Source organism: Antennarius striatus, chromosome 6 (assembly GCF_040054535.1).
Source record: "Antennarius striatus isolate MH-2024 chromosome 6, ASM4005453v1, whole genome shotgun sequence".
In the NCBI taxonomy this organism is placed as follows: Eukaryota; Metazoa; Chordata; class Actinopteri; order Lophiiformes; family Antennariidae; genus Antennarius; species Antennarius striatus.
Window position 1 is genome coordinate 25,728,056 of NC_090781.1, and position 13,936 is coordinate 25,741,991.

Below are 13,936 nucleotides of genomic sequence, written 5' to 3' on the forward strand. Positions count from 1 at the left end.
TGTCGAAAAACGACATAAGTTGAATTAACTCGTCTCCAGGCTAAACTGAAACCCTAACACTAAACTTAGGTTTATAAACTAATCCTGACCCTAACCCTGAACTTAAGTTCATAAAAAAATCTTAAGTTTATAAACTAAAGTTTATAACTAATCCTGACCCTAACCCAAAACCTGAGTTCAGGGTTAGGGTTAGTGTCAGGACTAGGGATAGGGTTAGGTGATGGGTTAGGGTTAGTGTCAGGACTAGGGATAGGGTTAGGTGATGGGTTAGGGTTAAGGTAAGGGTTATGTTTGGGGTTAGGTTTAGGGCTAAAGTTAGGGTTAAAGTTAGGATGGTGGGTTAGGAATGGGGCTAGCATTAAGGCTAGGGTTAGGTGATGGGTTAGGGTTAAGGTCTGGCTTAAGGTTAGGGTTAAGGCTAGGGTTAGCTACTCTAGCTCTGACGCTCCAAGCTTTCTAGGTTTTAGCTCCTGTCCAGATCGACTTGTCTCCAGTTTAGGGTTCTGGTTCTGGTTCTGGTTCTGGTCCGTTCTAGTGTTCCTCTGCGTTTCCTTTGAGTGAAAGCAGACTAACTTTGGTTGGACAGGCTGACAACACGTGACTGAACAGGTCACATGATGTATTTAGGACACGCCCTTAAGGCATCGGGGAATAGCCCAACCCTATGGAGCCGCTTCGACGCAAAAGAACACGTCTTAGAAACACAGCGAACGTTAGTCGTGGGGAGTGTGTGAATGATGTCATCACATCTGGTCACTTGGCGTTCTGCTCCGGCCCCAGAGTCTGACGTCATGTCAAGCTGCAGGGCGGAGTCCATGACATCATCACCAGACGGTCTGACTGAACTGAAGCAGTAAGGTGGTGTGTGTGGGTGTGTTTGGTGTGTTTGGTGTGTGTTTGGTGTGTGTTTGGTGTGTTTGGTGTGTGTTTGGTGTGTGTTTGGTGTGTGTTTGGTGTGTGTTTGGTGTGTGTTTGGTGTGTGTTTGGTGTGTTTGGTGTGTGTTTGGTGTGTGTTTGGTGTGTGTTTGGTGTGTGTTTGGTGTGTTTGGTGTGTGTTTGGTGTGTGTTTGGTGTGTTTGGTGTGTGTTTGGTGTGTGTTTGGTGTGTGTTTGGTGTGTTTGGTGTGTGTTTGGTGTGTTTGGTGTGTGTTTGGTGTGTGTTTGGTGTGTGTTTGGTGTGTGTTTGGTGTGTGTTTGGTGTGTGTGGGTGTGTTTGGTGTGTTTGGTGTGTGTTTGGTGTGTGTTTGGTGTGTTTGGTGTGTGTTTGGTGTGTGTTTGGTGTGTTTGGTGTGTGTTTGGTGTGTTTGGTGTGTGTTTGGTGTGTTTGGTGTGTGTTTGGTGTGTTTGGTGTGTGTTTGGTGTGTGTGGGTGTGTTTGGTGTGTGTGGGTGTGTGTTTGGTGTGTGTTTGGTGTGTTTGGTGTGTGTTTGGTGTGTGTGGGTGTGTTTGGTGTGTGTGGGTGTGTGTTTGGTGTGTGTTTGGTGTGTCGTTGTGTGTCAGTGTGTGTTGGTGTGAAATGCCCCCTGCTGGGGTTGAACTCTGACCCCGGGGCTGAACCATGAGCCTGTGGCATCGTAACGGATTGGACCAAATACAAAGAGGAACACGGCCTGTGTGTGTGTGTGTGTGTGTGTGTGTGTGTGTGTGTGTGTGTGTGTGTGTGTGTGTGTGTGTGTGTGTGTGTGTGTGTGTGTGTGTGTGTGTGTACGATACAGCAGTGTATCGACTGGAGTGCTCCACTTCATGCTTGACTGGACCATGTTTAGATAAACTCACACACACACACACACACACACACACACACACACACACACACACACACACACACACACACACACACACACACACACACACACACACACACACACACACACACACTTCCTGTCCCAGATGCAGACACACACATGCACTCATGGACACATAAATACCGACACGGGTGGGAGCATGATGTGTGTGTATGTAGCGTGGTGTGTGTGTGTGTGTGTGTGTGTGTGTGTGTTTGTGTGTGTGTGCGTAGCGTGGTGTGTGTCCTCTCCTGTTCCAAGGACAGCGAGGGATTTGGATTTTGTTGTTATGTTAATCTTTTGTATCTTGCAACCTACTCAGACACACACACACACACACACACACACACACACACACACACACACACACACACACACACACACACGGGGTGTGAACTGAACCAGTGGCAGGAGGGAAAGTGACACAGAGTGATAAACCTGCAGGAGAATAATGTGTGTGTGTGTGTGTGTGTGTGTGTGTGTGTGTGTGTGTGTGTGTGTGTGTGTGTGTTTGTGTGTCTGCTCGGACAACATCAGAGTTCCTGTCGACGGTGTCTTCAGAACAGACTAGGATGATCTTAACCAGATTAACTGGATTAACCAGATTAACTCACTCAGTGATGTGTCTCTGTGAAAGTGTGAGTCACGTGTGAATGTCAGTAAAACCTCTGTGAGCTGCAGAACAACCGTCTCCTACCGATAGGACAGGTCATCAGCGCGTCACCATGTTTGTCCTAATCTGCTGGAGCTCCATTAGATTATAATCTGACCCAAACGTTGCCGTAGAACCTGGAGATACGAGTTTAATTTGTTCCGTTTTGGAGTTTTATGTTCGGTCAGTCCTAAAACATTTGATTTGTCCCACATTACTACTAAAAAACAAATGGAACGGCATCGCTAATCTGATTGTAGCATAAATCAGACTAGCATGTTGTCTCTGGATTATCGACAACGGAATCCAAGGTGATCAATATGTTTGATTTATTAAATGAATTAAATGTGAAGAAATACACAAACGTTTGTGTCTGAGCTGGTTATCATTTCCTGAATATGTTCGACTCCCCTTGCCGTGTGCACACCAGGAAAACCCCTCCCACCTCCCATGATGCAACACGACCGTCACAAACTCGCCAGCGCACACCGTCTATAATGAAATCAGAGCTGCTTTCTTTTTTGTCAGGCATCGCCCTGAGAGATCATGAAGCATCAGAGGGCGTGTCCCGCTGTCAATGGCAAATACATCACGATCAATATCAACGACATGGTGGCCGGGAAGAGTGGCACTATAGTACACTATATTAATATTGATATTCTGTCGTTTGTTCGTGAAAAATTACTCTAAAATATCTGTAAGCAGAAAAGAATAAAGAAGTGTACAAGTACCTCGAGATACGAGTTCTTTGAGATACGAGTCGTCGCTCTGTCCATATCTTTGTTTGACACACGAGCAAAATCTGAGATACGAGTCGTGTTTCAGGACACCACCACGTGTTGGTGGATGGATACACCATCAGTGAGACCGCATCTCGTTCTTTACCACGTGTTGGTGGATGGATACACCATCAGTGAGACCGGATCTCGTTCTTTACCACGTGTTGGTGGGTGGATACACCATCAGTGAGACCGCATCTCGTTCTTTACCACGTGTTGGTGGGTGGATACACCATCAGTGAGACCGCATCTCGTTCTTTACCACGTGTTGGTGGGTGGATACACCATCAGTGAGACCGCATCTCGTTCTTTACCACGTGTTGGTGGATGGACACATCAGTGAGACCGGATCTCACCTTTCTGCCTCCCTCCCTGCAGGATATTTCTGTCCTCCGTTGGCTCTACTTTAGAAAACAAGCTTCACGCAGCAGGAAAGTCGCCCAACTATTGAATCTGACTTTAACACAAATGTGTTTGACAGGATGAGCTCTGACTCCAGGACTCCACTGCTTCTGTTCGATGCTGTTCTGAACCTATTGATTTGTTCTATGGTGGATAATTTAATAAATATGGATCGTAGATCAATCCTGAATCTCAATGAGGCAGAAACAGCCCACGTCCTTCAGATAGAGTGGTTTATGGAACAGGCTCGTGTGTGTGTGTGTGTGTGTGTGTGTGTGTGTGTGTGTGTGTGTGTGTGTGTGTGTGTTCATAAGGTGTGTCAATCTGATGGTCACACACGTGGCTCTGGTCCAGCTGCTGCTGTGTAGTGGTGTGAACATTATCCAGTGGACATGCTTTTTGCTCGTATGTTGACCAAATACATGGACACATGACTCGTATGTCAAAGAACAACTTGTATCTCAAGGTTTTAATTTACATGTTGAAGATCAGATTTTGGGATTAGGTGAATTGCGATTTCATGAAAAGTCAGATAGAAGCGTTGATTTCAGTTTGCACCAGTGTGTTCAGTGTTTGAAAGAGCAGACGTCCAAACACCAACCTGATTGGTCACATTGAGAAAACAACGTCTACGTTTTCAGGCTGTTGTTTGTCTGAACGTTGATAAATGGTCGTCTCCTTCCTCACTGAGCTGTCCTGAACGAGAAGACGTGGAGGGAACAGTCACATATAAGTCTCTAATACTGTTTTCAGGAATGCAGACCACACACACACACACACACACACACACACACACACACATCTACACAACCTCATAAACTTCTGCAATTAATAAGGCCATCCTGTCCTGGGTCAGACTTCAGCCTAAACACAAGTGCTCTGGTTTATCTACACACACACACATACACACACACACACACACACACACACGCACACACACACACACACACACACATACACACACACACACACACACACACACACACACACACACACACACACACACACACACACACACAGACCACCTGTCATCGGTGGGAGATAAAGAAAGAGGATGAATCAGAGTTTGATGTTGGGAGTCAACGTCCTCATCCGGCTCATTCAGTGTCGGAAGACCAAAAACTAGGTCAATGTGTGTGTGTGTGTGTGTGTGTGTGTGTGTGTGTGTGTGTGTGTGTGTGTGTGTGTGTGTGTGTGTGTGTGTGTGAGAACATAACGTAGCTCTATAGCTTTCTATCGTCTCCCATCACCCGGGGTGAGTCTGGATTAAAGCGACTGAACAGACATGAACGACAAAACCTACGAGAAACTGATGACAAAGAGAAAATAAAAGGCCTGGAATGTAAGGAAGTATAATGTTACAACATTAGATTGATTATATCATCATATGTGTTCTCAGCCCTCGAAGAGTCGCCACAGCGCGTCATCGTTTAGCCATGTTTAGGTAAAGGCTCGGATTTGTTTGGGAAAGTTTTTAATGCTGGATGCCCTTCCTGCACCAACGTAGTGTTATATAAACTGTTTGAGAATCAATCAATCCATCAGAGACTAGTTAGTTGTCCATCAGAGACTAGTTAGTGGGCATTGAGAGAGTAGTTAGTGGTCAGAGACTAGTTAGTGGCCAGTCAGGGTTAGTGGTGCATTAGAGACTAGTTAGTGGCCAGTCAGAGACTAGTTAGTGGCCAGTCAGAGACTATTTAGTGGTCAGAGACTAGTTAGTGGCCAGTCAGGGTTAGTGGTGCATTAGAGACTAGTTAGTGGCCAGTCAGAGACTAGTTAGTGGCCAGTCAGAGGTCAGCAGATACATCAAAATTCATACATTCATACATTTCAGGTGACGTACTTTCATCTACTGCCTGTTTCTGTTTTTTCTTTCACTTTCACAAACGTCCCTCAGTTGTCCTAAAATGTCTTCTCGTCTCTCTGCACGAGGACAGTTGTCACAGCCAGCAGGACGAGGTTTTGTGTTCACGACTGTTAATGATGGCAGAAAGAAAGAAACCTTCCTGTCAGGAGAATTAATGGAGCCCAGAGAGGAAATAAACGTGGTTCACTGTGGACACGTCTCAGGTACAGCGTGTCCACAGTGAACCAACACACACACACACACACACACACACACACACACACACACACACACACACACACACACACACACACACACACACACACAGTCCTATTTTTGTTTCCCTGGAGGTTCACAAACTCATTACTTCCTGTAATGGAAGGTGGCCATGATTCATTGTGTGTGTGTGTGTGTGTGTGTGTGTGTGTGTGTTACATAAGTGTGACAGGGAGGGGGGAGGCGGGGTTTTCTGAGCATCTGGTGGTGGAGCATGAAGGAGTGGTGAGACCTTCTCTGCCAAAGTCTTTGATTCTCACAGAACATCTGGATCAGGAAGGAATGCTGCACGCACACACACACACACACACACACACACACGCACGCACGCACGCACGCACACACACACACACACACACACACACACGGAGCGATGAGGAGGAGAAACACCAGCGAGGAGGAAGCACAGGGAGGAGCCCACACAGGAAGTGGTGATGAAGGGAGGTCACCCGGGGTCAGACTTCAGTCGCTAACAGCATCACATGATTGTCAGCCGTCTCCACGGTAACGATACCTTCAACTCAGACACGGGATGGGGATCGATCCAAAGGCCTCTTGTTTGTGTCGTCTGGGCGGTTCTAGATGGTTCTGAACGGTTTTAGACGGTTCTAAATGGTTCTAACCGTTCGAGGCGGGTGTAAACGGTTCTAGACAGTTCTGGTGGTTCTAAACAGTTGTAGACGGTTCTAAATGGATCTAGACGGTTCTAGCTGTTCTAGACGGTTCTAACTGTTCTAGACAGCTCTAGACGGTTCTAGATGGTTCTAAACGGTTCTTGTCAGGGTTTGAAGACTCCATTCGTCCCACAGATTTATGTATTCATTTGTATTTTATTTCCCGTCCTCGCCTGCAGCCCACTCCCTGTTCCTGTTCCCCGCAGATGGTTCTTATTGTGTGGAGTCAGGTCACAGCTATGCAAAGCCCTCCCTGTTGCATGCTGGGTAATGTCTCTCCCCATTAGGCGGTGTTAATTTCACACTGTGTGTGTTTGTCGTGTCCTCCCACTGTGACAGACTCATGGATGCCGTGTTGTCTGTCAATCCGTGTAAATATAGAAGCTTTCTGCGGCGCGTTAGCATACACTTTACTGCAGTTTAGCATAATTAGCTTAGCTTCAAGCAGCAGGAAGCAGAAACTCAAAAGATTTAATTTATAGGAAATGCATGAAGAATAATTTGATGTTTTACAGAAATTTGAGTTGAATTGAATTGAATTTGGGAATTAACCAAATCTCAGTCACGCTTCAGGATTTTAAGACTTCTGCATCGTAAATTTGATATTCTAATTCTGATAAACCAGCTGTGTAAAATCAGACACATTTAGCAGAAATGATACAAATTTATGCTAAATAATGTTTTCAATAACATTTTTTCAAACTAATTCTCCAAATATTTTGATATTTCCAGCATTTATTTACTAGTTCAGTCTTTAAAAGTGTCACTTAGTGAACAGAAGCAGGAAATCCTGGACATGTAATGTTTCAGTGAAAGCAGAAAATAATTTACTGACATTTCTGGAAAAGCTTTTATGTTTCTGGACGTCTGTTTTATCACTTACGTTAGTAAAAGTCTGGGTTTGATCACAATAGACGTTAATTTGTCATCCAGTGAGGACAGATTTGATCGCCTCTCTTTCTACTCCTCCTGATATTTCCCACAATCCCCAGCTCTCACACACACGTTTTCATTTTATCCATTTAGGTCTTCTCTTCCCAAACCAGACGGTCCCAGACCGAATGAGGGCCGTCGTCTTCCCGATCAAGCCCCTCCCCCTTCCCGGCGCCTCATAACCCCCCCCCCGGGGGCTAGCTTTAACCCTTCGCGCACCCAGACGTCCACGCCAGCTGCACCAGTCATCTGGCTCCACTCCCAGAAACGACACACACACAGGCCTCCGTGTGTGTGTGTGTGTGTGTGTGTGTGTGTGTGTGTGTGTGTGTGTGTGTGTGTGTGTGTGTGTGTGTGAGTCATGGCTTTCATGCCAGAGATGATGAACCTGTTGCATCTGAATGCTCTGCATTACACACATGCCCATGTGTGTTTGACACCATCACCACCACCACCACCATCATCATCATCATCTTCATCAGCAGCGATGATGAGAAGTCATGTGACCCTGGGTTATTATATATATGTTGGTGTGTAAACACAGACGTGTGCTCGCTGCTTCCATATGGACATGAGACGTGTTCAGAGTAACGTGTGTGTGGTTTCACACTCGGTCGTTATCATCAGGATGACCAATCAGGACGCGGCACGGTAGGAAATACATAAAGTATATACTCTATAGTCAAAAATAAAACGACATTTATTCTGTCTACTCAAAAGTTTGTCAGAATGGAGCTGATGGAGTTATTTCAGTCAGAAGCAGAGGATTGTGGGCTTCATTTGATGGGCGGGGCCTGGTGTGTGTGTGTGTGTGTGTGTGGGGGGGGTGTAAACAGTAATTACCATTTTTAAGCAGGTCATGTTTTGACGCCGTCGTGTTTCATCAGGCTGAGAAATTAGCATTGCTAAAGCAGAGCAGCGGCAAAATGGGCTAATTAGGACGTGTGTGTGTGTGTGTGTGTATGTGTGTGTGTGTGTGTGTGTGTGTGTGTGTGTGTGTGTGTGTGTGTGTGTGTGTGTGTGTGTGTGTGTGTGTGTGTGTGTGTGTGTGTGTGTGTGTGTGGGCAGCCATCAGTATTCTCTGAGCGCTCCTGATGTGTGTGGCCTACTTGCTTTGTGCTCATCACCTGTGTGATCCCTACATGGTTTTGGTGGGAATCGAGCTTGATGCTAACATGCTAACTGCTTGTTAGCGGTGATTACAGCATAATGAGCTCCAGCTAATCAATGGAATCGCTCCGGCTTGTGTTGTAACGCGAGTTTCGTCTCAAGTGGCGCTGCTTTTCAGGTGTCTTGTGAACGGGTGTGTGTGTGTGTGTGTGTGTGTGTGTGTGCGTGTGTGTGTGTGTCTGTGTGTGTGTCTGTGTGTGTGTGCGTGCTCACCAGTGTGTCGTGTTTCCAGCACCAGGGAGCACGTGACCCCGGAGATGAACAAGCTTCGTCAGAGCCTGAGGAGGAAGAAGCCCACCTATGTGCCCGAGGCCAGCCGGCCCCACCAGTGGCAGGCCGACGAGGAGGCGGTGCGGAAGGGCAAATGTAACTTCCCCGTCAGGGTGAGCATCGGGCGCCGGGGCAGTTCTGTGTCCGCTCGGCCTCAGAACCTCTGATTTTCACTCGCATGTAGAACAAAAATACTGACCGAGCGATGACTCGTACCTCAGACAAGTCGTACCTCAGACAAGTCGTACCTCAGACAAGTCGTACCTCAGACAAGTCGTACCTCAGACAAGTCGTACCTCAGACAAGTCGTACCTCAGACAAGTCGTACCTCAGACAAGTCGTACCTCAGACAAGTCGTACCTCAGACAAGTCGTACCTCAGACAAGTCGTACCTCAGACAAGTCGTACCTCAGACAAGTCGTACCTCGACGTACTTCTGTTCATATAAATATTGTAATCAATGTTTTCATACATTTCGTGATGGTAAACTAAGAAAACGTTCCTCCAGGAAAACGATGAACCTACGATTGAATGTTGTTTGTCCTGTAGGAGTCCTGTAGGGGTAGGAGCGAGGGGTAGGAGCGAGGTGTAGGAGCGAGGTGTAGGAGCGAGGGGTAGGAGCGAGGGGTAGGAGCGAGGGGTAGGAGCGAGGGGTAGGAGCGAGGGGTAGGAGCGAGGGGTAGGAGCGAGGGGTAGGCGCGAGGTGTAGGAGCGAGGTGTAGGAGCGAGGTGTAGCAGCGAGGTGTAGGAGCGAGGGGTAGGAGCGAGGGGTAGGAGCGAGGGGTAGGAGCGAGGGGTAGGAGCGAGGGGCCTCACACATCAGACGACAGGACGTTGTGAGGGCGGAGGCCACCGGGGGTGGGGGGACGTCGAGGTTCCAGATGAGAGCAGGAGACAGATTCCAGCGATACGTCAGGGAAACAGAGAGAAGCTCAGAACGGAGGAGGAACCAGACCCCCCAGAACAAACAGGTCCGTCGTGGAACAGTCCTGGGGGGACCAGGACCAGGGCAGGGGGAGGAATGCAAACACTCCCTTACTCCAGCTTTCTGTGGAGTGAATCGTCTCTGAGTGAATCCTGGGTCTCAGACGCTCCACAGAAACTCTGGCGGTCACATGACCCCAGGGGACGTCTGTGGTAGATTAGAGCTTCTGACTCCAGCTCTAATTTGTCCCTTTGGGCTCTCCGTCGCCCACAGGGGCTTCAGACGGGCAGTAAATTAAACACTTTCCTCTCCAGTCCGCTCACCAGCCGCACAAATCCTGCGCGGCCTCGTGTGTGTGTGTGTGTGTGTGTTTGTCACGTTCACGGAACGTCTTGTCGTGTTGTTGTCGTTGCTGTGACTCAACCTCATCCTGGCTTTGACTCATCTGTGCTCCCTCCTCCTGCAGTACCTGGGGTTGGTGGAGGTGGAGGAGTCCAGAGGGATGCACGTGTGTGAGGAGGCAGTGAAGAAGCTGAAAGTCGTAAGCGTCACACACACACACACACACACACACACACACACACACACACACACACACACACACACACACTGCTTGGTGCCCTCCTCCAGCCAGATGGCAGCGTTTCCATCTCCCACCTCTCAGCTCCTAACCGCTGCTTCATGATTATTTTACATGACCCTGTGGCGCGCGCGTGTGTGTGTCTGTGTGTGTGTGTGTGTGTGTGTGTGTGTGTGTGTGTGTGTGTGTGTGTGTGTGTGTGGCTACACATGTTAGCAACATGTTCACACCGCTAACTCATAAACGTCCTGCTGTTCCTGGTCTGTTGTTCCAGAGCGGGAAAAAGACGGTGAAGGCCGTGTTGTGGGTTTCAGCCGATGGACTCAGGGTGGTGGACGACAAAACCAAGGTGAGAAGACTCATTCTGTGTGTGTGTGTGTGTGTGTGTGTGTGTGTCTTACCTTTACCTTCCATGCCACTCTCTTCAATCAATGTCGCCTCACTGTCTTCTGAAGACACCAACAGAAGCGTCGACTGTCCCAGCGTGGTGATGGGTGGATGTTGGCGGATGGACACAACATCCGTGAGACCGGATCTCGTTCTCGTTCAGGGTTTTTCTGCAGGTGCTGGAACGGATTACCTCGTATCTTTACTGTCGTCCCAAATAAATCACCCACTTCCTGTTTCCCTGCATACTCTGGGGATCTGTCCTGCACACCTAGAACTCTTCTGACGAGTCTCAGCCTTCCTTCTCTTCGGCCTCCACGCAGGACTCAGCTGTAGACGCGTCCATTGTTGGAACGCTTTCCCACGCTCGCTGAACGTACGGACGCCAGGCGGCTCCACATCCACCTCCATCTGTTGTTTCCTGCTCGTAGGGTGGAGTGGGGGGGGGACTCTGAGTTGGGACGAAATCTGAGTCGACTTCACCCACAAACACACTTTAGTCCCCTTCACCCAGACCACACATCATATGAGGGGCGACGTTTCACCTCACCCCCCCTCAGTCTCTGATTGGCCCACAATGAATGGACTCCTATTCTTCCTCCTCCTCTTCCTCCTGCTTTGTTCTCACCGACGCTGCAGGAAAGGAAGGAAGTGTGCTGTGGAGTGTGTGAGCCCCCATTCTCCTTCTTCCCTTTCTTCTTCTTGTTCTTGCTTTCAGGGAGCTAAAGAGGTGAGCCGGGGGTCTGGGGGCCCCTGGGTGTAGACAGAGAAAGAGAAGGGCCCCTCTCATTCTGCTCTATGGTGACTAAAGGAAGCAGCTGAAAAAACCTGTTCTGAAAAGATGCAAGTAGTGGAGACGTCTGCAGATGAAACGCTGCCATGGGTGGGCGTGTCAGCAGGTGGGGGGTGTGGCCACACGGGGTTAACCGAAAGCAGCTTGAAGATGTAGTTCCTTTCACCCACGTCTAAGAAGAGGTCATTTATAGTCGAGATACGAGTTCTTTGAGATACGAGTGGTCGCTGTCCGTCTTTTTGTTCGACGTACAAGAAAAAATCCGAATACAACATCAGTGAGACTGCATCTCGTTCTTTACCACGTGTTGGTAAAGTCTACATGTCTACTCACGGATTGGCTTAAACTCATAACTCCAGGAACTACTCTTCCTGTTTCCTGTCGACCTGGCTGTTTTGCTTTTGCTCTCTGACTTCCTCTTCCTCTTCCTCTTCCTGTCCTTCAGGACCTGATAGTGGACCAGACCATTGAGAAGGTGTCCTTCTGCGCTCCTGACAGAAACTACGACAAAGCCTTCTCCTACATCTGCAGAGACGGGACCACCAGGCGCTGGATGTGTCACTGCTTCATGGCCCTGAAGGACTCGGTGAGGGGGCAGTTAGCCTTCCGTTGCCCCTCAGATTTGTGTTTACTCATATTAGCATACGTTTTTCTGCTGTTTAAATTCCTGAAACTCGTGCTCTTGTTTCAAACCTAGAAATATTCCGACGCTGTGTTCATTCAGACGTTCTGGCTTCAGCACTTTGCTGGTTTCATCAGCTTAGACCATGAGATGGATTATTAATGTAGATGGACGCTAGCGCCGGATTAGGATGGGATTAGACAGAAGCGACGGGGAGTCATCTGTGCATCTCTGGTTTTAGTTCCACCACAATCTCTATTTCTGGGTTCATCTCCTGAACTGTTTTCTAGGGTCGTCCTTCAAGAAGGGAGGAAGAGATGGAATGAACGACAAGTCAGGCTTAAATCAGGTGGATGTGGCGAAAAAGAAAGATTTAAAATAGATAATTAATCAATAATCTGAGCGTTTCTGTATCAGGTCTATTTAATGTCAATCTAAGTCTGTTCTAGAACAAAGGGCGATGTATTGGAGACAGGAAGTGGAGCTGGAGGTGCAGGAAATGAAGGTGTTGAGGTTGGGGAGGGAGGAAGTTCAAAGAGGATGGAGGTAGTGAGGAAGACATGAGGGCGGTGAGAGGAGTGATTGATCCGTGTGAAGCTAATCGATCGGTGTCTGTCGCCCCTCAGGGCGAGCGGCTGAGCCACGCCGTCGGCTGCGCCTTCGCCGCCTGCCTGGAGAGGAAGCAGCGGCGGGAGAAGGAGTGTGGCGTGACGGCGTCCTTCGACGCCAGCCGCACCTCGTTCGTACGCGAGGGCTCCTTCAGAGGCCACTCCTCCTGCGGCCAGCAGGGCGGCGCCGGCGAGCGAGACGATAAGAAGAAAGGTAGGAAGGCGCGGACGCCGACTGAACGCGTCCTGAAGGCGTGGCCTGACGTTGCACTACTTCCTTCCTCCAGACCAACCGTCTGCCATCCCCGCCCTCCCGCCTGGCTCCGCCTCCCCTCCGGAGGGGGCGGCGTCTCCCATGGAGCGGCAGGAGCCCGGCGGACCCCACGCCATCCCGCGGCGCCACGCGCCCATCGAGCAGCTGGTGCGTCAGGGGTCGTTCCGGGGGTTCCCGGCGCTCAGCCAGAAGAACTCCCCCTTCAAACGGCAGCTGTCGCTCCGCCTCAACGACCTGCCCTCAACGCTGCAGCGCAAGACCGACTTCCAGGCCAAGAACCCCGGTGAGACGGCAGGTTCATGATGGGGGCGGCAGCTGGGAGCGCGGTAGTGACCTGACCTTTAAAAAACAAACAAACTCCTGTTCATTTGGGGTTGATGGTGTCAAAATGAAAGAATGAAAATGAACTGAAGGAGTGTGGAGGTGTGGGAAGAGGAACTCGGTTCACGTCGTTTGGAGTCACGTCGTTCTCGATTATACGTCAATTTTCACAAAAAAATACACGGAAAAATAGAAATTTACGTCATTTTCCTCCACTTTACGTCTGTCTGACACGAATACTGAATCATTAAATCATTAGTAAACCGTTAAAAACACATAACATCATGTTACTGTACAATAAATCAGAATAAAACATAATATCATATTATTAGCCCGTAGCAACCCCCGTGACCCACCAAACCGTTAGAAGCAGATAAGAAGATGAATGATTAAATGTACAATATTGAAAAATAAATTTTAATTGTTTGTCAGCTTAAAATAGATTCATATTCACCAAACATTATTGAAATGCATTCATTAATAAAGTTCAGTACAGAACTGGTCATGGTTATCTACAGTTTAGTTGTTGTTACCTGGAACTAGTTAACGACGTCAGACGAGGTTTACCTGTGTTTAGGATTTCATACATTTTTTTTATTTCATGTGAATTTATTAATAGAATAAATGAGGTCTGTATTTGCA

General features: G+C 48.3%; 1 protein-coding gene across 5 annotated transcripts in view; it reads left to right on the forward strand.

The window, feature by feature from the left end:
- Nucleotides 1-13,936, forward strand: part of numbl (NUMB like endocytic adaptor protein) — a 41,228-nt gene that overhangs the window by 20,532 nt on the left and 6,760 nt on the right. For 3 of the 5 annotated variants that reach the window (XM_068316622.1, XM_068316619.1, XM_068316620.1), the window contains exons 2-7: nucleotides 8,747-8,897; nucleotides 10,176-10,250; nucleotides 10,564-10,638; nucleotides 11,915-12,055; nucleotides 12,718-12,913; nucleotides 12,987-13,256. In XM_068316622.1, the coding sequence (XP_068172723.1) occupies nucleotides 8,772-8,897; nucleotides 10,176-10,250; nucleotides 10,564-10,638; nucleotides 11,915-12,055; nucleotides 12,718-12,913; nucleotides 12,987-13,256 (883 nt within the window). In that variant the 5' untranslated portion in view covers nucleotides 8,747-8,771. Of the gene's footprint in view, nucleotides 1-8,730; nucleotides 8,898-10,175; nucleotides 10,251-10,563; nucleotides 10,639-11,914; nucleotides 12,056-12,717; nucleotides 12,914-12,986; nucleotides 13,257-13,936 lie in introns of all 5 variants that reach the window. The other 2 variants (XM_068316623.1, XM_068316621.1) reach the window with 2 other exon arrangements.